Below are 27,497 nucleotides of genomic sequence, written 5' to 3' on the forward strand. Positions count from 1 at the left end.
CGTGTACATTTTACCATCAAAACAAAAGCAAACCAAAATTGACTGTCAGGATGCACTGGAACGCTGAAAAAAGCGGAACCTGAGACAGAATAGTCTGTGGATTCAGGTCGAATCTTTTCACAGGTACAATCACACCAGCTTTCAACAAAGAGAGGATACTGATTACGGGCAAGCAGCTACAACAGCAGCGGGGTGTGTACCCACACATCATGAATAATCTTTCCTACCACACAATACTCAATTCCAAGTTTTTTAATAAATTACTTTATAATCTTATACAGACGAGTGTGCTGATTTCCTTCCCTTTGGAAATTGTGTGTACACACACCTAAACAATCCAGACCTGCAAGTTGCCCTGTTAAATGTTTGAGGCGGTCAGGGGGTACTTAGGATTGTCTGCTTGATTAACGTTTCCTTTGTGGAAAAAAAAGGCGTTTCTAGGCAACAAAAAGTAAAAAATTATTAGCTCCCACGAAACTACGGTATACTGTAGTTGCCCAAAATACTGGTCGATGATCAGATTAAATATTAAAATAAATGAAAAAGAAGGTTCTTGTGTGTATGTGTATTTGTGTATTTGGGTGCTCTCACGTGTCAGCATGCCCTCAGCCGGCCCTGCGTCTCCACCGGACACCCCCATCGGCTCTCTCCCCCACCCCTAGTAGGTTCTCTTTCAACACAAACCGAGAATTCCGAGCCCAGTGTCCGAATTTTCTGCACCGAAAACAACAGTCGGCAGCTCCTCCATTCTGGAACCCCCGCGGCCGCCGTGAGTGACCAGAGTCTCTTTCAGCCTTTGCAGCAACAGTCTCACCCTTTTCCTGGTGAACGCAGGCTTTCTGCCAGTCAACAACAACGGGAAAAGCAGCTTGTATCGCCGTTGACAAAGCTGATGTTATTGGCGTCATCCGACAAAGTGATAACGCTGTCCGGAGGGAGGGGTTGTGGGCAGTGGGGGGTAAAGGGGCGTAACTGGTTGATGTCCGGGCGCTGTTTGGGGGGGCGGGTGGGGCAGAGTCCAAGGCCGGTCCAGCTTCACACACTGGGGCGCGGTCTGTTTGGGTGTCTGCCTTCACTTCGCCTCAGTCAGCCACATTCCAAAGGCTTTCCAATCTATCTCAATTTGTTTGTTTTTTTTTATTTTAAGTGAGTGCTAACTGGTCCTCAGTCATCTGAAGTCTCACCTGCGAAGCCTCCAGCTGTTTAACGCTCAGGCTTCCTGTTTTTGGAAATTTAAGTTGTCTGACCCACAGATCCAACTGAGATATGATTCTTTTCCATAGTTAATTATCATATATCTCACATTTGGGGCTGACAACTCTGGTCCCTCGGAAGGATTACTATCAGAGGGTTCTGTTTAATCTTGCTCCCATAGTTGATTCTCTCAGACGTTTTCAAGTTTAATTTTCACGAAAGGAAAACAGTGGGCTACTCAAGGTTTTCTTAACTTTAATTTACCCTTTAACTTTAACCGGATTCCAACTTTAATTATTTTTTCAAAATTATTTTTTTTGTTCTCCAGACAGTCAAAATGGTTATGCCAGACATTAACAGACAAAACACAAACTTCTTAGTATTCATAGGCCCTAAGTGCCCCAGACCCGGTCTGTTTACTTTAGATTCCCGGAACCTAAAGCCCCAAGTTCCCATAGAGCAACTTGGAGTAAGTCTACCACTCCCTGACACAAAGCTTCCATCCGTAGGGAAGCCGAGTATCCGGCACGTCTGCCGACTCTACTGTCGATTCAGTCGGTAGTGAGGAGACTTCCGCACAATTTTCGGCCGTTTCTTTCCTCAAAACTCACCCGAAAGAACAGCGAGGTGTTTCTGTAGCCACCGAGTTCGCTAGACCCCAACCGGTGAGGGGACTCTCTCAGTCCTCCGGACGTCAGGCCCTCTCTCTACCTTCCTTGATGGGGGAGTACGAGGTTGTTGCTGCACTTTAGTCACCTTCGGTCCAGAGGAAAAAAGAAAATCCGCTCCCAGATGGGGTCCGTTCGTGGTCGCCAAATTGTGGTGGCAAAAATTGTTGTTCGTTCAATAAAGTGTTCAAAAAGAATGTCAGGACATAATCAGCTGTCTGTCTGGAGTTTTAATAAAAGAAAACATTCATGAATGGAGGATCACACAGAGCAGCTGATCAGACGAGCAGTCAGCCTGTAATGACCTGGGGCCTCATCTATAAAGCTTTGCTTGCGCACAAAGAGGGCCTGAAAGATGCGCAAGCACCTTCTACGCAAAGGGTGGGATCTAAAAAGAAAAAACTAACCGAAAAATCTGCGTATCTCTACGGCAACCCCTACCCTCCCGTAGGAACTTACTTAAGACATGGGGAACTGGCGACGCAGGCGGTGAGGTGGTGAAATGAAGCCAGCGGGGCTGCCGGGCTGTTCTCGCATCGCTTTCGCACAGGCCAGGGTGTCTTGGTGATTTGCAATTACAGGCTGAGCCTACCGTTAGTTTTTAAACTGTAAAAAGTGGGGGGGACAAAAACATGATTTTGAAAAGACGGGGGGGACATGTCCCCCCTGTCCCCAGTGCGTCTACTTTTACTGACCACCAAATAATGTGGTTTTCCTGCCTCCACCTCATCAACAACATATCGTTCTCAGTCTCCGTGAAAGTCAGTGGCACGGTGGCTCGACACGTCTCATTCATCCTGACGCAGCAGAAACAGACTGCAAGAAGCCGCTGCGCATCCTCAGTAGGCTCATCCATATGCATTTTTGGTATGAAGTGGGCGTGTAGAGGGCGGGATATGAGGAGAATTCAGCTGCGCAACCTTCCAGCTGGACTGTGATTTATAAAGAGAACATTGCGTGCAAGTGTGCGTGCACGCAGTTTTATAAATCCAGATTTTTTTTTGCGCCCGCCATTTTAGGCTTTTGGGTGTACGCGCACTTTTAGTTTGAATCCTACAGACTCCTTTATAAATGAGGCCCCAGGAAATGTTTAGAGACACGCTATCTTATAGTTTCAGCCAGGCTGGGAAGAAAAGACAAAATATATATATGTCACCCTGACAACCATGCCAGGCTCTGTGTCAAAAGGAGCCTGACCTCGGCATAGGAATGTTCACTTGAAAACAGGATTTGTGCTTTAGTCTTAAAGCAACAAAATGTATGTTATACTAAGCTTTCCCATTACTGGATGAAGTTCAGCTTCAGCTCCCGGACCAGGAGAACGTCTGTAGGAACTTTTATCTGGATTTATATCAAAGTTGTTGTTAAAAGTTGGTTAGAAATGGGCAGCTAATTATATGTGTATGTATGTATATATATATATATATATATATATATATGTGTATGTATAAATGTAAATGTATAAATATATATGTGTGTGTGTGTGTGTGTGTGTGTGTGTGTGTGTATATATATATATGTGTATGTGTGTGTGTATGTGTGTGTGTGTGTGTGTGAATACATGTGTAAGCAGATATATATATAGATATAGAGCAGATGGAGTTAATATAGAGATATTTACACCATACTAGGTATATTTATATAAATATTTATGTGGGCATGTGTGTACAAATATATAGAAATACTCAACTATGTGTATGTATAGGTAAGTGTGTGAGTATAATTATAGTATAGTTAATTATAAATACGTGTTAATAAATGATTAGTGAATGGGGGTAGGATTAAACAAGTTACACTTCTTCCTACTACTTTTTGCAAATGTAATTAAGATATTAAGTGTTAAAATATTAAATTCTTCTTTTGCTTTGTTTTTTCTTATGTTCTCTTTAATTGTTGTCTTTTACATGTACAAAATAAAAATCAATGAAGGTGAATAAAACCTTGAATTAAAGATAAAAAACTAGAACCTTTAAGTAAATATGAAGTAAAGACCAAACATCTCATTTACATTTATACTTTATTATTATAATAATCGTCTTCAGAAATATTAAACTAAATGATCTTCAGATAAAAGAGCAGCCGCTCAGCTGGATATCAGTTCATCAGTTCATCCTTTCACCAGTTCATCTGTTCATCAGTTCATCTCTGGAAAAGATGAATGTGTGAATCATCAGTTCATCTCTGGAAAAGATGAATGTGTGAATCATCAGTTCATCTCTGGAAAAGATGAACGTGTGAATCATCAGTTCATCTCTGGAAAAGATGAACATGTGAATCATCAGTTCATCTCTGGAAAAGATGAACGAGTGAATCATCAGTTCATCAGTTCATCTCTGGAAAAGATGAACGTGTGAATCATCAGAGGCACGAGAGCAGAGAAGATACAGAGAATAAAAACCTCCTGTATAAGTGGGGGAGGAAGAGGAGGATGAAGAGGAGGAGGATGAAGAGGAGGAGGAGGATGAAGAGGATCATCATCATCAATCATTGATCAGTGATCAATAATCAGGTGAAAACAGACACAAAGCAAGAGCAGGTTTAGAAGCTTCTGTTCAGTAACAGCAAGTTTAAGTTCGGTGCAGCAGGAAGTTCAGGTCGCCATGGTAACGGGGTTGTTTCCACGGTAACGGGGTTGTTTCCACGGTAACGGGGTTGTTTCAGTCTGAACTTCAGGTCGCCATGGTAACAGGGTTGTTTCCATGGTAACGGGGTTGTTTCCATGGTAACGGGATTGTTTTCATGGTAACAGGGTTGTAGGAATGTCTCGGTGTGGCTGAAAAAAAACTGTTAAAAAACACGTAAAAAAAACAAAATGGCACCAAAATCAACTTCAGAGTTTCGGAATCTCCAGGGGAGGAGCTTCTCCTGGGGGCGGGGCTTCTCCAGGGGGAGGGGCTTCTCCTGGGGGCGGGGCTTCTCCAGGGGGAGGGGCTTCTCCTGGGGGCGAGGCTTCCTGTGGGAGGGGCTTCTCCTGGGGGAACAGAGAGAAATGAACAGGTTAATAACAATAACTAGACAATTTCCTCGCAGAAATTTCGAGAGTGCCACGGCGGGCTGCTGCACATTTGAGTACATTACTTGATTTTGCAAGCAATAAAAGGTGAAGGACTCACATATCGGCCAATCAGAAGAATGGGCGGGGCTAATTTGCACCAATGAAGGTCAAGGAGTCAATACCGAGTCCTATGACACCACCCATGACTCTCTATGTCAAACCATTCAAAAGTTATTGGACTATAACATATCAGCCAATCAGAAGAAAGGGCGGGGCCAATTTGTATATATAATATACACATTTATATATACAATAATAATAATAATAATAATAAATATGTATAAGTATATATATATATATATATATATATATATATATATATATATATATATATATATACATACAGTACATATCCCATGAACTGGTTCCCAGCTGGACTGGGGGTCGTCCAAGGTCAAAGGTCAGGGTTCAGATTTCTCCATTTTCCAGGTTAAAGTATATCAAAGATCTTCTATATAGAAGAGAGCGCATTACCGTTACTGCCAATGGTATGAAATGGTATCCACTTCCTGTCTCCTAAGTGGGCGTGGCCGCCCCTCTGACCTCACTTCCTGTCTCCTAAGTGGGCGTGGTCGCCCCTCTCACCTCACTTCCTGTCTTCTAAGTGGGCGTGGCCGCCCCTCTGACCTCACTTCCTGTCTCCTAAGTGGGCGTGGCCGCCCCTCTGACCTCACTTCCTGTCTCCTAAGTGGGCGTGGCCGCCCCCCTGACCTCACTTCCTGTCTCCTAAGTGGGCGTAGTCGCCCCTCTGACCTCACTTCCTGTCTCCTAAGTGGGCGTGGCCGCCCCTCTGACCTCACTTCCTGTCTCCTAAGTGGGCGTGGCCGCCCCTCTGACCTCACTTCCTGTCTCCTAAGTGGGCGTGGCCGCCCCTCTGACCTCACTTCCGGTCTCCTAAGTGGGCGTGGCCACCCATCTGACCTCACTTCCTGTCTCCTAAGTGGGCGTGGCCGCCCCTCTGACCTCACTTCCTGTCTCCTAAGTGGGCGTGGCCGCCCCTCTGACCTCACTTCCGGTCTCCTAAGTGGGCGTGGCCGCCCCTCTCCCTACATCGTTTTGGAACATACAACACTAGATACAGTACAACTTTCTTCCAAAAATACTTAAATAATAAAAATAACAGTATTATTAAGCAAAGAAGCAAGTTTTATTTTAGTTTTAAACTTCATTTTATCCGATGGGAAAACAATGTTAAATCTGGCGAGAGTGTGTTGCTCAGACAGAGACAGGTCTCAAACAAAGTTCATTTTCTCCTAATCTGTCGGTCTGAAAATGTCCATTTTGGTGTCAGAATGTTCAGAAGGTTTGTGGCTTTTGAGAAATGGGTCCCATATTTACTTAGGTTACTATGGGGCGAAGGAATTGGTAATAATCTGTGCTCACGTTCACTTTTCCCATAGGACTCAATAGACTCAGGACCTACTTCCTGTCTCCTAAAGGGGCGTGGCAGTCACGTGACACAGATACAGGAAACACAACCGTAGTGGGCTGTCTCGTTTATTGAACGTCTCTGAGTATATGAAGTCTGTACTGACTGGGTCATGTGACCAGTTCTGGCTCAGGCAATGCCTCAGCAGCTGAGCTCTGGTTGCTAGGGGCGACAAGAACCTCGACTCTAGGAACATTCCGGTTTGGCTGTGAGAAAACCCCAGATTTTGCCTTGTGACAAGTTCTCAAATAACTCCGATTTGTGAGAAAACCGTAGCTCCTAGCAGAAAAAAAAAAGACATCGTGAGAGACACAGAACCCGGCAGATTCTGACAATCTTAATTTTATTCAGATATTCCTTAAAATGTGTTAGTAACGGCAGTGCGAAAACAAAGTGAGATTTTTTTGAAGAAAACTTTTGATTACATTACAGTGAATGGGGACTGAGACAGGTATTCGCGCCACTTTAACACCCCCGTTTAAATTTTGTGCATACCCCGCCTGTCAAAGTCACATTTTATGAATCCCAACACCTATGTCTACATTCTGACCAAAAATTATTTGTCTCCTTTTTACGGTTTGGCCGTGAGCTCGAGTTACAAATACAAATTAAGGTTATTTTTTTACTGTCTCTCGCACTCTAAAAAATGAAAGCTACACTCTGGATTTGACAAAAAAGTGATTTCCAGTCCTCGCTTGAGCGCTCATATCTTGAAAAGTGTACATTTTAGGTGTCCCCAGCGAGGTTCCTGATTGGTTCTCACCTGTCCCCAGCGAGGTTCCTGATTGGTTCTCACCTGTCCCCAGTGAGGTTCCTGATTGGTTCTCACCTGTAACTCAGCGAGGGCTCTGATTGGTTCTCACCTGTCCCCAGTGAGGTTCCTGATTGGTCCCCGGGGGTCACATGCTGCTGTCCTGCAGAAGCGGCTCGATGTCCTCGGCGTCGCTGGTGGGCGTGGCCTGGGCGGGGCTCTGGGCCGTCGCCATGGCACCGGGCTTGTGGGCGGAGCCTGCAGCGGCGGTGTCGGGTGACGGGCGGCGGTCCGGGATAAAGATGGCGACGAGAAGAGCGAGCAGAACCGCACACGCTCCGAACAGGAAGGGGGGGCCGGGAACCACGGCCTTCTGTAGGGGGGGGGACGACACGTTAGGGGGACGGAATGTAAACCAGTGTGTACTAGTGTGTACTAGTATGTACTAGTGTGTACTAGTGTGTACTAGTGTGTACTGGTATGTACTAGTGTGTACTAGTGTGTAGTACTAGTATGTACTAGTGTGTACTAGTGTGTACTAGTATGTACTAGTGTGTACTAGTGTGTACTTGTACCTCGGGGCGGGGCCTCTCCAGCGGCTGCAGCTCGATCAGTAGGTATTAGTGTAATACTAGTATGTTCTAGTGTGTGGGGGGGTAGTGTGTGTAGTAGTGTGTGGTACTGGTGTGTACTAGTGTGTGTGTGGTACTAGTGTAATACTAGTATGTTCTAGTGTGTGGGGGGGTAGTGTGTGTAGTAGTATGTACTAGTGTGTGTGTGTAGTACTAGTGTGTACTTGTACCTCGGGGCGGGGCCTCTCCAGCGGCTGTAACTCGATCAGCAGGTATTAGTGTGTAGTACTAGTGTGTGGGGGGGTAGTGTGTGTGTAGTAGTGTGTGGTACTGGTGTGTACTAGTGTGTGTGTGGTACTAGTGTAGTACTAGTATGTACTTGTACCTCGGGCCGGGGCCTCTCCAGCGGCTGCAGCTCTATCAGCTCCACGTTGAACAGGAAGAAGATGAAACCGTAAAGAGCCGGACCGAGTCCGTTACAGAGACCCCTGATCCCGGTCACCATGCCCTGGGCCACGCCTAGTACAAGTACACACAGAAATACACACATGAATACACACTACACACCCGTATACCGGTCACCATGCCCTGGGCCACACCTAGTACACACATATATACAAGTACACACTTAAATACACACATATACACACCCCTATACCGGTCACCATGTTCTGGGACACACCTAGTACAAGTACACACAGAAATACATACATAAATACACACTACACACCCCTGATCCCGGTCACCATGCCCTGGGCCACACCTAGTACACACATGTATACAAGTACACACTTAAATACACACATACACACACCCCTATAACGGTCACCATGCCCTGGGCCACACCTAACACACATATATACAAGTACACACTTAAATACACACATATACACCGTTAACCCTAGAGAGACTAACTCTAGAGAGACTAACACTAACCCTTGAGAGACTAACCCTAGAGAGACTAACCCTAGAGAGACTAACTCTAACCCTAGAGACTAACTCTAACCCTAGAGAGACCAACTCTAACCCTAGAGAGACCAACACTAACCCTAGAGAGACTAACTCTAACCCTAGAGAGACTAACCCTAACCCTAGAGAGACTAACCCTAGAGAGACTAACCCTAGAGAGACTAACCCTAGAGAGACTAACTCTAACCCTAGAGAGACTAACCCTAGAGAGACTAACTCTAACCCTAGAGAGACTAACCCTAGAGAGACTAACCCTAACCCTAGAGAGACTAACTCTAACCCTAGAGAGACTAACTCTAACCCTAGAGAGACTAACCCTAGAGAGACTAACCCTAACCCTAGAGAGACTAACTCTAACTCTAGAGAGACTAAAACTAACCCTTGAGAGACTAACCCTAACCCTAGAGAGACTAACCCTAGAGAGACTAACTCTAGAGAGACTAACTCTAACCCTAGAGAGACTAACTCTAACCCTAGAGAGACTAACTCTAACCCTAGAGAGACTAACCCTAGAGAGACTAACTCTAACCCTAGAGAGACTAACTCTAACCCTAGAGAGACTAACTCTAACCCTAGAGAGACTAACCCTAACCCTAGAGAGACTAACCCTAGAGAGACCAACTCTAACCCTAGAGAGACCAACTCTAACCCTAGAGAGACTAACTCTAACCCTAGAGAGACTAACCCTAACCCTAGAGAGACTAACTCTAACCCTAGAGAGACCAACTCTAACCCTAGAGAGACTAACTCTAACCCTAGAGAGACTAACCCTAACCCTAGAGAGACTAACTCTAACCCTAGAGAGACTAACTCTAACCCTAGAGAGACTAACTCTAACCATAGAGAGACTAACCCTAGAGAGACTAACTCTAACCCTAGAGACTAACTCTAACCCTAGAGAGACTAACTCTAGAGAGACTAACACTAACCCTAGAGAGACCAACTCTAACCCTAGAGAGACTAACTCTAACCATAGAGAGACTAACTCTAACCCTAGAGAGACTAACTCTAACCCTAGAGAGACTAACTCTAACCCTAGAGAGACTAACTCTAACCCTAGAGAGACTAACCCTAGAGAGACTAACCCTAACCCTAGAGAGACTAACTCTAACCCTAGAGAGACTAACCCTAGAGAGACTAACCCTAACCCTAGAGAGACTAACTCTAACCCTAGAGAGACTAACCCTAACCCTAGAGAGACTAACCCTAACCCTAGAGAGACTAACCCTAGAGAGACTAACTCTAACCCTAGAGAGACTAACTCTAACCCTAGAGAGACTAACTCTAACCCTAGAGAGACTAACTCTAACCCTAGAGAGACTAACCCTAGAGAGACCAACTCTAACCCTAGAGAGACCAACTCTAACCCTAGAGAGACTAACTCTAACCCTAGAGAGACTAACCCTAACCCTAGAGAGACTAACTCTAACCCTAGAGAGACCAACTCTAACCCTAGAGAGACTAACCCTAACCCTAGAGAGACTAACTCTAACCCTAGAGAGACTAACTCTAACCCTAGAGAGACTAACTCTAACCCTAGAGACTAACTCTAACCCTAGAGAGACTAACTCTAGAGAGACTAACACTAACCCTAGAGAGACCAACTCTAACCATAGAGAGACTAACTCTAACCCTAGAGAGACTAACTCTAACCCTAGAGAGACTAACTCTAACCCTAGAGAGACTAACTCTAACCCTAGAGAGACTAACCCTAGAGAGACTAACCCTAACCCTAGAGAGACTAACTCTAACCCTAGAGAGACTAACCCTAGAGAGACTAACCCTAACCCTAGAGAGACTAACTCTAACCCTAGAGAGACTAACCCTAACCCTAGAGAGACTAACCCTAACCCTAGAGAGACTAACCCTAGAGAGACTAACTCTAACCCTAGAGAGACTAACTCTAACCCTAGAGAGACTAACTCTAACCCTAGAGAGACTAACTCTAACCCTAGAGAGACTAACCCTAGAGAGACTAACTCTAACCCTAGAGAGACTAACTCTAACCCTAGAGAGACTAACCCTAGAGAGACTAACTCTAACCCTAGAGAGACTAACTCTAACCCTAGAGAGACTAACTCTAACCCTAGAGAGACTAACTCTAACCCTAGAGAGACTAACTCTAACCCTAGAGAGACTAACTCTAACCCTAGAGAGACTAACTCTAACCCTAGAGAGACTAACTCTAGAGAGACTAACCCTAACCCTAGAGAGACTAACCCTAACCCTAGAGAGACTAACCCTAACCCTAGAGAGACTAACTCTAACCCTAGAGAGACCAACACTAACCCTAGAGAGACTAACTCTAACCCTAGAGAGACTAACTCTAACCCTAGAGAGACCAACCCTAGAGAGACTAACTCTAACCCTAGAGAGACCAACCCTAACCCTAGAGAGACTAACCCTAACCCTAGAGAGACTAACCCTAACCCTAGAGAGACCAACTCTAACCCTAGAGAGACCAACTCTAACCCTAGAGAGACCAACTCTAACCCTAGAGAGACTAACTCTAACCCTAGAGAGACTAACTCTAACCCTAGAGAGACTAACTCTAACCCTAGAGAGACTAACTCTAACCCTAGAGAGACTAACACTAACCCTAGAGAGACCAACCCTAGAGAGACCAACTCTAACCCTAGAGACTAACTCTAACCCTAGAGAGACCAACCCTAGAGAGACCAACTCTAACCCTAGAGAGACTAACTCTAACCCTAGAGAGACTAACTCTAACCCTAGAGACTAACTCTAACCCTAGAGAGACTAACTCTAGAGAGACTAACACTAACCCTAGAGAGACCAACTCTAACCCTAGAGAGACTAACTCTAACCATAGAGAGACTAACTCTAACCCTAGAGAGACTAACTCTAACCCTAGAGAGACTAACTCTAACCCTAGAGAGACTAACTCTAACCCTAGAGAGACTAACCCTAGAGAGACTAACCCTAACCCTAGAGAGACTAACTCTAACCCTAGAGAGACTAACCCTAGAGAGACTAACCCTAACCCTAGAGAGACTAACTCTAACCCTAGAGAGACTAACCCTAACCCTAGAGAGACTAACCCTAACCCTAGAGAGACTAACCCTAGAGAGACTAACTCTAACCCTAGAGAGACTAACTCTAACCCTAGAGAGACTAACTCTAACCCTAGAGAGACTAACTCTAACCCTAGAGAGACTAACCCTAGAGAGACCAACTCTAACCCTAGAGAGACCAACTCTAACCCTAGAGAGACTAACTCTAACCCTAGAGAGACTAACCCTAACCCTAGAGAGACTAACTCTAACCCTAGAGAGACCAACTCTAACCCTAGAGAGACTAACCCTAACCCTAGAGAGACTAACTCTAACCCTAGAGAGACTAACTCTAACCCTAGAGAGACTAACTCTAACCCTAGAGACTAACTCTAACCCTAGAGAGACTAACTCTAGAGAGACTAACACTAACCCTAGAGAGACCAACTCTAACCATAGAGAGACTAACTCTAACCCTAGAGAGACTAACTCTAACCCTAGAGAGACTAACTCTAACCCTAGAGAGACTAACTCTAACCCTAGAGAGACTAACCCTAGAGAGACTAACCCTAACCCTAGAGAGACTAACTCTAACCCTAGAGAGACTAACCCTAGAGAGACTAACCCTAACCCTAGAGAGACTAACTCTAACCCTAGAGAGACTAACCCTAACCCTAGAGAGACTAACCCTAACCCTAGAGAGACTAACCCTAGAGAGACTAACTCTAACCCTAGAGAGACTAACTCTAACCCTAGAGAGACTAACTCTAACCCTAGAGAGACTAACTCTAACCCTAGAGAGACTAACCCTAGAGAGACTAACTCTAACCCTAGAGAGACTAACTCTAACCCTAGAGAGACTAACCCTAGAGAGACTAACTCTAACCCTAGAGAGACTAACTCTAACCCTAGAGAGACTAACTCTAACCCTAGAGAGACTAACTCTAACCCTAGAGAGACTAACTCTAACCCTAGAGAGACTAACTCTAACCCTAGAGAGACTAACTCTAGAGAGACTAACCCTAACCCTAGAGAGACTAACCCTAACCCTAGAGAGACTAACCCTAACCCTAGAGAGACTAACTCTAACCCTAGAGAGACCAACACTAACCCTAGAGAGACTAACTCTAACCCTAGAGAGACTAACTCTAACCCTAGAGAGACCAACCCTAGAGAGACTAACTCTAACCCTAGAGAGACCAACCCTAACCCTAGAGAGACTAACCCTAACCCTAGAGAGACTAACCCTAACCCTAGAGAGACCAACTCTAACCCTAGAGAGACCAACTCTAACCCTAGAGAGACCAACTCTAACCCTAGAGAGACTAACTCTAACCCTAGAGAGACTAACTCTAACCCTAGAGAGACTAACTCTAACCCTAGAGAGACTAACTCTAACCCTAGAGAGACTAACACTAACCCTAGAGAGACCAACCCTAGAGAGACCAACTCTAACCCTAGAGACTAACTCTAACCCTAGAGAGACCAACCCTAGAGAGACCAACTCTAACCCTAGAGAGACTAACTCTAACCCTAGAGAGACTAACTCTAACCCTAGAGACACTAACTCTAACCCTAGAGAGACTAACACTAACCCTAGAGAGACTAACTCTAACCCTAGAGAGACTAACACTAACCCTAGAGAGACTAACCCTAACCCTAGAGAGACTAACCCTAGAGAGACTAACTCTAACCCTACAGAGACTAACTCTAACCCTAGAGAGACTAACCCTAGAGAGACTAACTCTAACCCTACAGAGACTAACTCTAACCCTAGAGAGACTAACTCTAACCCTAGAGACTAACCCTAACCCTAGAGAGACCAACTCTAACCCTAGAGAGACTAACTCTGAAACTAGAGAGACTAACTCTAACCCTAGAGAGACTAACCCTAGAGAGACCAACTCTAACTCTAGAGAGACTAACACTAACCCTAGAGAGACTAACTCGAACCCTAGAGAGACTAACCCTAGAGAGACTAACTCTAACCCTAGAGAGACTAACCCTAGAGAGACTAACTCTAACCCTAGAGAGACTAACTCTAACCCTAGAGAGACTAACTCTAACCCTAGAGAGACTAACTCTAACCCTAGAGAGACTAACTCTAACCCTAGAGAGACTAACTCTAACCCTAGAGAGACTAACCCTAACCCTAGAGAGACTAACTCTAACCCTAGAGAGACTAACTCTAACCCTAGAGAGACTAACTCTAACCCTAGAGAGACTAACTCTAACCCTAGAGAGACTAACTCTAACCCTAGAGAGACCAACTCTAACCCTAGAGAGACTAACTCTAACCCTAGAGAGACTAACTCTAACCCTAGAGAGACCAACTCTAACCCTAGAGAGACTAACTCTGAAACTAGAGAGACTAACTCTAACCCTAGAGAGACTAACCCTAGAGAGACCAACTCTAACTCTAGAGAGACTAACACTAACCCTAGAGAGACTAACTCGAACCCTAGAGAGACTAACCCTAACCCTAGAGAGACTAACACTAACCCTAGAGAGACTAACCCCAACCCTAGAGAGACTAACTCTAACCCTAGAGAGACTAACTCTAACCCTAGAGAGACTAACTCTAACCCTAGAGAGACTAACTCTAACCCTAGAGAGACTAACTCTAACCCTAGAGAGACCAACTCTAACCCTAGAGAGACTAACTCTAACCCTAGAGAGACTAACTCTAACCCTAGAGAGACCAACTCTAACCCTAGAGAGACTAACTCTGAAACTAGAGAGACTAACTCTAACCCTAGAGAGACTAACCCTAGAGAGACCAACTCTAACTCTAGAGAGACTAACACTAACCCTAGAGAGACTAACTCGAACCCTAGAGAGACTAACCCTAACCCTAGAGAGACTAACACTAACCCTAGAGAGACTAACCCCAACCCTAGAGAGACTAACTCTAACCCTAGAGAGACTAACCCTAGAGAGACTAACTCTAACCCTAGAGAGACTAACCCTAGAGAGACTAACTCTAACCCTAGAGAGACTAACTCTAACCCTAGAGAGACTAACTCTAACCCTAGAGAGACTAACACTAACCCTAGAGAGACTAACTCTAACCCTAGAGAGACTAACTCTAACCCTAGAGAGACCAACTCTAACCCTAGAGAGACTAACTCTAACCCTAGAGAGACTAACTCTAACCATAGAGAGACTAACCCTAACCCTAGAGAGACCAACCCTAACCCTAGAGAGACCAACCCTAACCCTAGAGAGACCAACCCTAACCCTAGAGAGACTAACGCTAACCCTAGAGAGACTAACCCTAACCCTAGAGAGACCAACGCTAACCCTAGAGAGACCAACCCTAACCCTAGAGAGACCAACCCTAACCCTAGAGAGACCAACCCTAACCCTAGAGAGACCAACTCTAACCCTAGAGAGACCAACCCTAGAGAGACTAACCCTAGAGAGACTAACCCTAGAGAGACTAACCCTAGAGAGACCAACTCTAACCCTAGAGAGACTAACTCTAACCCTAGAGAGACCAACCCTAGAGAGACTAACTCTAACCCTAGAGAGACTAACTCTAACCCTAGAGAGACTAACTCTAACCCTAGAGAGACTAACTCTAACCCTAGAGAGACCAACTCTAACCCTAGAGAGACCAACTCTAACCCTAGAGAGACCAACTCTAACCCTAGAGAGACTAACTCTAACCCTAGAGAGACTAACTCTAACCCTAGAGAGACCAACTCTAACCCTAGAGAGACCAACTCTAACCCTAGAGAGACTAACCCTAACCCTAGAGAGACCAACTCTAACCCTAGAGAGACCAACTCTAACCCTAGAGAGACTAACCCTAGATAGACTAACTCTAACCCTAGAGAGACTAACTCTAGCCCTAGAGAGACTAACTCTAACTCTAGAGAGACCAACTCTAACCCTAGAGAGACAAACTCTAACCCTAGAGAGACCAACTCTAACCCTAGAGAGACCAACCCTAGAGAGACTAACCCTAGAGAGACTAACTCTAACCCTAGAGAGACTAACCCTAGAGAGATCAACTCTAACCCTAGAGACTAACTCTAACCCTAGAGAGACCAACTCTAACCCTAGAGAGACTAACCCTAACCCTAGAGACTAACTCTAACCCTAGAGACTAACTCTAACCCTAGAGAGACCAACCCTAGAGAGACTAACCCTAGAGAGACCAACTCTAACCCTAGAGAGACTAACCCTAACCCTAGAGAGACCAACCCTAGAGAGACTAACCCTGGAGAGACTAACTCTAACCCTAGAGAGACCAACCCTAGAGAGACCAACTCTAACCCTAGAGAGACCAACCCTAACCCTAGAGAGACTAAGGCTACGTTCACACTGCAGTCCTTAATGCTCAATTCCGATTTTTTCCCATATCCGATTTTTTTGTGTGGCTGTTCACATTATCTTTTAAAATGTGTCCTATATCCGACTCGAGTGTGAACGCATCGCGGCCCTGAACTGACCCGCATGCGCAGAGGCGTGTGATGATGACAATGATGGATTTGCATCCAACAGGTGCCTGTGAACTGCCAATTATCCATCAAGCTCCACAATTATCATGTTAACATTAAATCAGATAGATTTGTCAAGGACGTTTCTCTTGCATCTTTATCATTGTGCGGGCATGAATTCTCAGAGTTTTGCGGGAGCGGGCGGGAGTGGATGTAAACACTGCGGGCGCAAATGCAGCGGGATGAAGAAAACAGTCCCGCTATAGCAGGGCTCTAGCTCCGCTCCCCGGAGTGTCAGCTCTGCTCTCCGGCGTTCAGCTGGGTTTATCACCTAACACACGGCCCAGCTCGCTGTAAAACGGGCAGGTTATGCGACCACGACCGCTTCCTGATTTGAATCCTTAGCTTCTTTATTTAGTAATGCTTAAATTCAGCGGGTTGTCTCGTCTGATCTGAGGTCGTAGTTGAAAAAGGTGAGCGCGGAGGAGAGGAGGAGGAGAGGAGGAGGTGAGGAGGAGAGGAGGAGGAGAGGCGGAGGCGGAGGCGGAGGCGGAGGCGGAGGCGGAGGCGGCCCGGAGGGACCCCAGCCGTCTCCCGTGTCTCCCCTGCGGCTCGGGGCTCTGCGTGTGACGTCAAAGTCGCATTAATTCCGACCTGCCTGTTCACACTGCGGTCGCATTGCAAAACATCAGACCTGTATCCGATTTAGAACCACATATGGAAGCGACCTGAATCTGATTTGAAAAGATCAGATTCCATGTGACTTGTGCTGTTCACACTGTCATAAACAAATCGGATCTGAGTCACATATGAGCAAAAAATCGGATTTGGGTCACTTGGGAGCTGCAGTGTGAACGTAGCCTAACTCTAACCCTAGAGACTAACTCTAACCCTAGAGACTAACTCTAACCCTAGAGAGACTAACTCTAACCCTAGAGAGACTAACTCTAACCCTAGAGAGACTAACTCTAACCCTAGAGAGACTAACCCTAACCCTAGAGAGACTAACTCTAACCCTAGAGAGACTAACTCTAACCCTAGAGAGACTAACTCTAACCCTAGAGAGACTAACTCTAACCCTAGAGAGACTAACCCTAACCCTAGAGAGACCAACCCTAACCCTAGAGAGACTAACCCTAACCCTAGAGAGACTAACCCTAACCCTAGAGAGACTAACTCTAACCCTAGAGAGACTAACTCTAACCCTAGAGAGACTAACCCTAGAGAGACTAACCCTAACCCTAGAGAGACTAACCCTAACCCTAGAGAGACTAACTCTAACCCTAGAGAGACTAACTCTAACCCTAGAGAGACTAACCCTAGAGAGACCAACTCTAACCCTAGAGAGACTAACTCTAACCCTAGAGAGACTAACTCTAACCCAACACCAGTTCAGAGCCAGTTTTACAGGTGGGACCATCACAATTCTGCATTTTACAGAGTAAATACTGCTTTTTATAACAAAAAGACATAAGGAACACAGAATAAACCAAAATAAAACAAAAAACAAAGCTGCCAGCAGCGATGAACGGCCCTCCACCCTGGTGCACGTTCAGGCTGCAGTGGAAGCTTGTAGCACTTCATGTAGATTCTTCAGACTTGGACATTTAGCGGATGAAACCACCCACTACTCTATATCAAACCATTCAAAAGTTATGGCAGAAAGTAGGAACTATCAGATATGGACCAATCAGAAGAAGGGTGGGCGGGGCTTTTTGGCGTCTATCGTTGCCATGGTAACACTTTTGACTGAGAAAAGTAATGCTTGTTGTTGCAGGATGGAGACGCACATTTTGATGTATAACACACCTGGGGGCACGATACGGTTCGGGCCGTATTAACTGCCGAAGGAATGGCATAAATTGCGCCAAAATGACACGATTAATTCAAAATAGCAGACTTCCTGTTGGGTTTGGGCCATGGCGCCAAGACTTTTCTTTAAGTTGCGACATGATACAGGTGTGTACCGATTTACCTGCATGTACGTCAAACCGTATTGTGGGGCTTGAGGCACAAAGTTTTCTAGGGGGCGCTGTTGAGCTGTTAGGCCACGCCCATTAATGCAAACCATTAAATATCACATTTTTCACCAGGCCTGGCTTGGTGAAAAATTTGGTGACTTTTGGGGCACGTTTAGGGGAAAAAAGACCTCATTTCATCAGAAGGAAAATAAAAACAAAGAAAAACGTGTAAAAAAAACCAAACATCTCCTACAGATACAATAAGGCCTTCGCTCTGTCAGTGCTAGGGCCCTAATAAAACAAAATAACAGAAATAAATCAGTTCCTGTTCTCACCTTGCTGGTCCGGTGACGCGCTGTGGGAAACCAGAGCAGAGACTGCTGGGAAAGTGATGGAGGACATGGCAGCGATGGTCCCGGCGGCCCACATCATCCTGGAGGAACATTAGACCAGGTTAGGGTTTACATCTACCTCTGACCCCTAACCCCTAACCCCCAAACCTAACCCCTAACCCTAACCCTAACCCTGACCCCTAACCTAACCCCTATCCCTACCCCTGACCCCTAACCCTGACCCCTAACCCTAACCCTAACCCCTCACCCTAACCCTGACCCCTAACCTAACCCCTATCCCTGACCCAGACCAGAGCAGAGACTGCTGGGAAAGTGATGGAGGACATGGCAGCGATGGTCCCGGCGGCCCACATCATCCTGGAGGAACCAGAGTAGGTTAGGGTTTATATCTGCCCCTGACCCTAACCCTGACCTCTGACCCCTAATCCTGACCCCTAATCCTGACCCCTAACCCTGACCTCTAACTCCTAACCCTGACCCCTAACCTGACCCCAACCCAGACCAGAGTTAGGGTTTATATCTACCCCTAACCCTGACCTCTAACCCTGACCTCTAACCCTGACCTCTAACCCTGACCCCTAACCCTGACCCCTAACCCAACCCCAACCCAGATCCAAACCCGGACTCACCAGGGCTCCGACCCGAAGCCGTACCAGGCCAGCTGCAGGATCTGGAACCCCAGACCCAACAGAACCGTGTTCTTCTTCCCAATGGTCCTCATCAGCAGACTGAACAGGAGAGTCTGGAACCAGAACCACAACAGGATCAGACCAGAACCAGAACCAGAACCATCATCAGCAGACTGAACAGGAGAGTCTGGAACCAGAACCACAACAGGATCAGAACCAGAACCAGAACCAGAATCAGAACCAGATCAGGATCAGAACCAGAACCAGAACCATCATCAGCAGACTGAACAGGAGAGTCTGGAACCAGAACCAGAATCAGAACCAGATCAGGATCAGAACCAGAACCAGAACAGGATCAGACCAGACCAGGAACCAGATCAGACCAGGTTAACAGGAGAGTCTGGAAGGAACATCTGATTCCCACCATGGTGATGAATTATTATTATTATTAGTATTATTATTATTATCATTATCATTATTATTATTAATAGTTATTAATACCTGGGCGATGATGGACAGGATTATTATTACCGTATCGGCCTGAAAATACATTTTTTACATTGAAATAAGACTGAAAAAGTGGGTCGTCTTACATTCGGGGTCTAGACGTTATACCCATTCACACCACTAGATGGCGCCAGATATCTTTAAAGCGAATGCTGAACTAAACTCCCCAGGACAAAGTGAACCCGTCACGAAGAAGAAAAATAAAAATAGTATAAGAAAGAAAAGAGAAGAAAATAAGAGAAGAGATAACAGAAAATGGAGAAACGTAGCGACAATCTGGAGAAAAGTGGGTGAAGTTCGGCAGGTGAACCGGCAGCTGAGGAGAAGTTATGATGCAAACTTCAACATGATGGTTTCAATGAGGCAAAATAACAGGCTTTTTCTCTCAAATATATTGTTATAATCATTTGTTTCAGATGTACTGTCATTATTTTCTGTATAAAAATTTAATTTGGTGTTCAAAAAGTCTTTCTTCAAACTTGAGTCTTGAAAAAGAGGGTCGTCTTATAATCAGGGTCGTCTTATAATCAGGGTCGTCTTATAATCGGGACAATACGGTATTGTTAATCATTAATACCTGAGCGATGATGGACAGGATTATTAGTATTATTAATTATTAATACCTGAGCGATGATGGACAGGATTATTAGTATTATTAATTATTATTAATCATTAATACCTGAGCGATGATGGACAGGATTATTAGTATTATTAATCATTAATACCTGAGTGATGGACAGGATGATTAGTATTATTAATTATTATTATTAATAATTAATAATACCTGAGCGATGATGGACAGGATTATTAGTATTATTAATTATTATTAATAGTTATTAGTTAGTTAGTTATTAATAGTTTGGAGCTTTGGAACAACCTGCCTCAGCAAATAAAACAGGCCTCCTCTCTGTCTGTTTTTAAATCTCTTCTTAAAACCTTTCACCTTTTCTCCTTGGCTTTTAACACCTAGCAAGACAGTTGTGCTTATTTTATCCTTTTATTAGTATTTTATTCTTCTGTGTTGTCTTTCATTTGCCTGTCCAGCACTTTGGACCATGTTGGTGTTTTTAAAGTGCTTTAGAAATAAAGTTGTATTGTATTGTATAGTTAATAATACCTGAGCGATGATGGACAGGATTATTAGTATTATTATTATTATTAATATTAATAGTTATTAATACCTGGGCGATGATGGACAGGATTATTAGTATTATTAATTATTAATAGTTATTAATACCTGGGCGATGATGGACAGGATTATTAGGGCCCGAGCACCTTCAGTGCGAAGGCCCTATTGTATCTGTAGGAATTATTTGTATTTTTTTTATTATTATTCTTATTATTTTTCTGACGAAAGGAGGGCCTTTTTGCCCCCCTTAACGTGCCCAAAAAGTCACCAAATTTTGCATGCAAGTCAGGCCTGGCGAAAAATTTGATATTTAATGGATTGCATTAATGGGCGTGGCAAAATGGCTCAACAGCGCCCCCCGGAAAACTTTGTGCCTCAAGCCCCACAATACGGTTTGACGTACATGCACGAAAATCGGTACACACCTGTATCATGACGCAACTTAAAGAAAAGTCTCTTGGCGTCATGCCCGAAACCGAACAGGATGTCGGCCATTTTGAATTAATTGTGTCATTTTGGCGAAATTTATGCCATTCCTTCGGCAGTTAATACGGCCCGAACCGTAACGAGCACCTAGGTGTGTTATACATCAAAATGTGCGTCTCCATCCTCCGACACCACGCATTACTTTTCTCTCTCAAAAGCGTTACCGTGGCGACGCTAGACGCCAAAAAGCGCGCCCACCCTTCATCTGATTGGTTCAGACAGAAAAAACTTTGCGCCTCAAGCCCCATAATACGGTTTGACGTACATGAACGAAAGTCGGTACACACCTGTATCATGTTGCAACTTACAGAAAAGTCTCTTGGCACCATGGTCGAAACCGAACAGGAAGTCGGCCATTTTGAACATTCTGAATGAATCACGTAATTTTGGAGCAATATATGCCATTCCTTCGAGAATTAATACGGCCCGAACCGTAACATGAACCCAGATGTGTTATACATCAAAATGTGCGTCTCTATCCTGCGACTACTCGCATTACTTTTCTCTTTCAAAAGTGTTACCGTGGCGACGCTAGACGCCAAAAAGCGCGCCACCCTTCATTTGATTGGTCCATATTTGATAGTTCCCCAAAAGTCACCAAATTTTGCATGCAAGGCAGGCCTGGCGATAAATTTATATTTCATGGTTTGTATTAATGGGCGTGGCAAAATGGCTCAACAGCGCCCCCTAGAATACTTTTCTCTGCCATAACTTTTGAATGGTTTGACATAGGAAGTTGTGGGTGGTGTCATGGGATTCTGTAATGAGTCCTTAAGCTTCGTTGGCCTTAATTAGCCCCGCCCCTTCTTCTGATTGGTTGTCCCGATTTTCTGCTATAACTTTGGAATGGTTTGACATAGAGAGTCGTGGGTGGTGTCATCAGATTCTTTATGGAGTCCTTGACCTTCATTGGCCTGAATTAGCCCCGCCCCTTCTTCTGATTGGTTGTCCCTTTTTTCTGCTATAACTTTTGAATGGTTTGACATAGGAAGTCGTGGGTGGTGTCGTTTCTGATATGCTTATGGGGGGCGGTGGCCGTGAGTGCGAGGGCCCGTTCATCGCTGCTTGCAGCTTTAATTAGTATTATTATTATTAATATTAATAGTTATTAATACCTGGGCGATGATGGACAGGATTATTAATTATTATTAACAGTTATTAATCATTAATACCTGGGCGATGATGGACAGGATTATTAGTATTATTATTATTAATATTAATAGTTATTAATACCTGGGCGATGATGGACAGGATTCCCACCATGGCGATAAAGGCAGCGATGGCTTCAGGAGAAAACTCAATCACCTGGAACAGAAACAGAAAAACTGAAGAAAACACGGAAGACACGGAAACATGTTTCTATATCTGCCACGAAATTTTGCGATACAAAAACGTCACAATAGTTGTCGTGGAGGTGACAAGATGTATCTGATATTGGGTTATTAACATTAATCTATTGTGTTGACGAGTAACGACTAGTAACGACCGCGCCTCGACCCGCGGACCAAAATCTTCCTCCGCTCAGAAGAAACTAGTTCCGTTTTGGCAGGTTTAAGCTCTGAACTTTTACTGATGTAAAAAGAAACCAAACATTTATATCACGGTATTTTTCAAAATTATATCGGTTTCACGGTATATCACTGTATTTTTTTTTCATGCACAACTGGGTGTAAACCACATTTTCTAATGATTTGGAAAGGAATTGCTGCAGTAAATTGGCTTAGAATGGACTATTTTACTGTCATGAGGAGGAAATATTGTAGAAAAACATTAATGTCCACACTAGTATAAATACAGGTTTGCATGGCCTCACAACATGATGCCGTTTACAAGGAGGTGGCGGCACTTATGACTCGTGTTCTGGAACAGTTGTGGGACTTTCGTTTTCACCCACATGTGTCCACTGTAAACAGTGCAACTGCCAAACAGTCCCTTCACAAGCAGTGTCCAGCGGCGCTACGCTACATTAGTGTATCGTTATACCCCTAATATATATATATATATATATATATATATATATATATATATATATATATATATATATATATATATATATATATATATATATATATATATATATGTGTGTGTGTGTGTATGTACAGGTGTGTATATCTCACCTGTCTCAGGTACAGGAAGAAGCTGGAGTACTGTCCAGCTTCAGGCAGGTGTGTGTGTGTGTGTGTGTGTGTGTGTGTGTGTGTGTACAGGTGTAGGTGTGTGTGTACAGGTGTGTGTGTGTGTGTGTGTGTGTGTGCAGGTGTGTGTGTGTGTGTGTGTGTGTGTGTGTGTGTGTACAGGTGTAGGTGTGTGTGTGTGTGTGTGTGTGTGTGTACAGGTGTAGGTGTGTGTGTGTGTGTGTGTGTGTGTGTACAGGTGTAGGTGTGTGTGTGTGTGTGTGTGTGTGTGTGTACAGGTGTGTGTGTGTGTGTGTGTGTGTGTGTGTGTGTGTGTACACACACACACACACAGGTACAGGTGTGCATACCTGTCTCAGGTAGAGGAAGAAGGAAGAATACTGTCCAGCTTCAGGCAGGTAGGACAGGAACACGGTGACACAGATCAGCAGAACCGTGGAGTCTTTACCCACCCGTCTGAGGGACTGAAACAGAACCAGAACCGGGTCAGAACCAGGACCAGAACCGGGTCAGAACCAGAACCAGAACCACCCGTCTGAGGGACTGAAACAGAACCAGAACCGGGTCAGAACCAGAACCGGGTCAGAACCAGAACCAGGACCAGAACCAGGACCAGAACCAGAACCACCCGTCTTAGGGACTGAAACAGAACCAGAACCGGGTCAGAACCAGAACCAGGACCAGAACCAGAACCAGAACCACCCGTCTTAGGGACTGAAACAGAACCAGAACCAGAACCAGAACCAGGACCAGAACCAGGACCAGAACCAGGTGGGGGAAGACCCCATAGACATCTATCCACGCTGAAGGGGTCGGCCTGCTCCCAGGCTAAGCTAGGATGCTAATAGGGCTGGGCGATATATCAAGATTTTAATATATATCGATATATTTTCAAACGTGATATGGTACGAGACAATATCGTTTATATTGATTTAAAAAAAAAAGAAGAAAATGAATATTTTTTTTTATGATTTATCATCTAACTCACGCTGAAGGGGTCGGCCTGCTCCCAGGCTAAGCTACGATGCTAACTCACGCTGAAGGGGTGGGCCTGCTCCCAGGCTAAGCTAGGATGCTAAGCTAGGATGCTAAGCTACGATGCTAACTCACGCTGAAGGGGTCGGCCTGCTCCCAGGCTAAGCTACGATGCTAACTCACGCTGAAGGGGTGGGCCTGCTCCCAGGCTAAGCTAGGATGCTAAGCTACGGTGCTAACTCACGCTGAAGGGGTGGGCCTGCTCCCAGGCTAAGCTAGGATGCTAAGCTACGGTGCTAACTCACGCTGAAGGGGTCGGCCTGCTCCCAGGCTAAGCTAGGATGCTAAGTTACGGTGCTAACTCACGCTGAAGGGGTCGGCCTGCTCCCAGGCTAAGCTAGGATGCTAAGCTACGGTGCTAACTCACGCTGAAGGGGTCGGCCTGCTCCCAGGCTAAGCTAGGATGCTAAGCTACGGTGCTAACTCACGCTGAAGGGGTCGGCCTGCTCCCAGGTGAGGGGGAGGCCCCAGGACGTCAGCCGGGTCTTGTTGGGCAGCGACTCGGGGACCAGGAAGAACACGAAGGCGATGTCCAGCACGGCGATCACCGTGGCAACCAGCACCACCAGGCTGTCGCCGTAGCGCGCCGACAGGAAGGCGCCGATGGCCGGACTGGTCACCAGGCTGGCGGCGAAGGTGGCCGACACCTGCGGAGGGAATAAACATTTACTCAGATCAGATCAGGTTATTGATCAAACTAAGGATCAGATCAGATTAAATCGGACAACGGTTGGTCGGAGCAGCGAAACTGCGGTCAGGTGAAGAGTCAGTCCGTGAACTTCGCTCAGAGCTGCTCTCAGCCAATGTCCTTGATGTTATCAGACGGCCCGGTCAGTTCTGAAACAGGTCCACAGATGTTCCTGAGAGGGGAGGGTTAGTGGGGGCAGAGTCACCTTGTTTACATTCCACCAGGGAGATTGTGACCAGAGCGATCGGCCAAACCGCTCTGTCAAGGCCAGATTATGGAATCAACAATTATATTAAAGAACAGACAGACTCAGTAATTTTACGTCTGCCTTCAGTCTCTGGTTCATCAATGGCGACTCCAATCAGACGAATTTGTGATCAATTTCCGCCAAGCCGAGCTTCCAACTTCTCCAAGGTCTTCTCCATCTTCCCAATGAGCTCAAAGACGCCGCCAGCCTGCGATTCTGTTCAAGAATCACATCCAGCTTACAGCTTTGCTCCCCCAGCGTTAAAGTCTGAGTGTTGATCACCTTGCTTGATCCTTCAGCCACGTCCAGCAGCTCTGAAAGAGCCAGAACAGCTGTCGACGACTTACGCGTTTGTCGGTAGACCAGGAATCCCCCTCCTCCTATCAGGAGAAATCCTGCTATCATAAATCCAATTATGAAGCATCTTCAACGTCCTCGACAGACAGAATCACCAAACACAACGGTTTCCAATGTTTCCAGGAATCCATTGTGTATCCAGCAAAAAATGTCCCATGGGGGCAGGAGGGTATAGCCTCCCTATAAGATATGAATAAATGTATTCATATCTTATAGCAGAAGCGAGGTGTGTGTGTGTGATTCATTTTGGTACAGCCGACCACTCCTAGAACCTAATTGAGATTTCTCCCAAAACAGGCGTGGTTTGGGGGCGTGGTTCGGTCTGTGGGCATGGTTTAGTTTGTGGGCGTGGTTAGGGGGCGTGGTTCGGTCTGTGGGCGTGGTTAGGGGCGTGGTTTGTTTAGGGGGCGTGGTTACCAGGCCGTAGGCGGTGCTCCTCTCGTGCTCCTCTGTGATGTCAGCGACGTAGGCGAAGATCACGGAGAAGGTGACGGCGAAAATCCCCGAGACGGAGATCAGAGCGAAGTACCACCTGGAAACAGGACAGGAAGTTGTTAGAGCAGGAAGTGACGGAGCAGGAAGTAACGGAGCAGGAAGTGACGGACGGAGCAGGAAGTGACGGAGCAGGAAGTGACGGACGGAGCAGGAAGTGACGGACGGAGCAGGAAGTGACGGACGGAGAAGGAAGTGACGGAGCAGGAATTGACGGAGCAGGAAGTGACAGAGCAGGAAGTGACGGAGCAGGAAGTGACGGAGCAGGAAGTGACGGAGCAGGAAGTGACAGAGCAGGAAGTGACGGAGCAGGAAGTGACGGAGCAGGAAGTGACGGACGGAGCAGGAAGTGACGGACGGAGCAGGAAGTGACGGACGGAGCAGGAAGTGACGGACGGAGCAGGAAGTGACGGACGGAGCAGGAAGTGACGGAGCAGGAAGTGACGGAGCAGGAAGTGACGGAGCAGGAAGTGACGGAGCAGGAAGTGACGGAGCAGGAAGTGACGGAGCTGGAAGTGACGGAGCTGGAAGTGACGGAGCAGGAAGTGACGGAGCAGGAAGTGACGGAGCAGGAAGTGACGGAGCAGGAAGTGACGGAGCAGGAAGTGATGGAGCAGGAAGTGTCAGACGGAGCATTTAGCTCCCTAACAGATATTATAAGGTGAAATGATGAAACATGACGGAGCAGTGGGGGCGTGGTTTAGGGGGCGTGGTTATTGTTTGGGGCGTGGTTTGGGGCGGGGTTTAGGGGTTTGGGGTGTGGTTTGTGGGTTTGGGGGCGGGGTTAACTCACCAGGGGCTGATCCTCATGAAGGGGATGGGGGCGTGTAGGGTTTGGGGGCGTGGTTTAGGGGTTTGGGGGCGTGGTTAGGGTTTGGGGGCGGGGTTTATGGGTTTGGGGGCGGGGTTAACTCACCAGGGGCTGATCCTCATGAAGGGGATGGGCGCGCAGGTGAAGAAGACGGTCAGGAGGAGGAAGGACTTCCTCCCCCAGATGTCTGACAGAGCACCAATCAGAGGAGCCGACAGGAAGGACAGGAAGCCCTGAGGAGACCAAAACATCAACCAATCAGAGGACAGGAAGGACAGGAAGTCCTGAGGAGACCAAAACATCAACCAATCAGAGGACAGGAAGGACAGGAAGCCCTGAGGAGACCAACACATCAACCAATCAGAGGACAGGAAGGACAGGAAGTCCTGAGGAGACCAACACATCAACCAATCAGAGGAGCCGACAGGAAGGACAGGAAGTCCTGAGGACATAGACATATATAAAGGCTAGATGACTCGGCGGCCATCTTGCCACAGGAGAGCTCGCTCACTCATAACATTGTGTTTAATGGTGCCTGTACTGCTTAAACAACCGTAACTTGCTCAA

The 27,497-nt window shown here is 45.9% G+C and overlaps 1 protein-coding gene across 2 annotated transcripts in view; it reads right to left on the bottom strand.

Moving 5' to 3' along the window:
* Positions 1-3,862: 3,862 nt before the first annotated feature.
* Positions 3,863-27,497, bottom strand: part of mfsd14bb (major facilitator superfamily domain containing 14Bb) — a 33,839-nt gene continuing 10,204 nt past the window's right edge. The window contains exons 4-13 of one of the 2 annotated variants that reach the window (XM_061730322.1): positions 27,036-27,163; positions 26,045-26,159; positions 24,764-24,982; positions 23,651-23,764; positions 22,399-22,470; positions 19,044-19,156; positions 18,397-18,494; positions 8,055-8,188; positions 7,210-7,470; positions 3,863-4,833 (exon numbers count right to left, since the gene is read on the bottom strand). In XM_061730322.1, coding sequence (XP_061586306.1) covers positions 7,246-7,470; positions 8,055-8,188; positions 18,397-18,494; positions 19,044-19,156; positions 22,399-22,470; positions 23,651-23,764; positions 24,764-24,982; positions 26,045-26,159; positions 27,036-27,163 — 1,218 coding nt within the window. In that variant the 3' untranslated portion in view covers positions 3,863-4,833; positions 7,210-7,245. Of the gene's footprint in view, positions 4,834-7,209; positions 7,471-8,054; positions 8,189-18,396; positions 18,495-19,043; positions 19,157-22,398; positions 22,471-23,650; positions 23,765-24,763; positions 24,983-26,044; positions 26,160-26,912; positions 26,940-27,035; positions 27,164-27,497 lie in introns of those variants that run through there. The other variant, XM_061730323.1, reaches the window with a different exon arrangement.

The sequence above is a fragment of the Cololabis saira genome, chromosome 9 (genome assembly GCF_033807715.1).
Source record: "Cololabis saira isolate AMF1-May2022 chromosome 9, fColSai1.1, whole genome shotgun sequence".
Classification (NCBI taxonomy): Eukaryota; Metazoa; Chordata; class Actinopteri; order Beloniformes; family Belonidae; genus Cololabis; species Cololabis saira.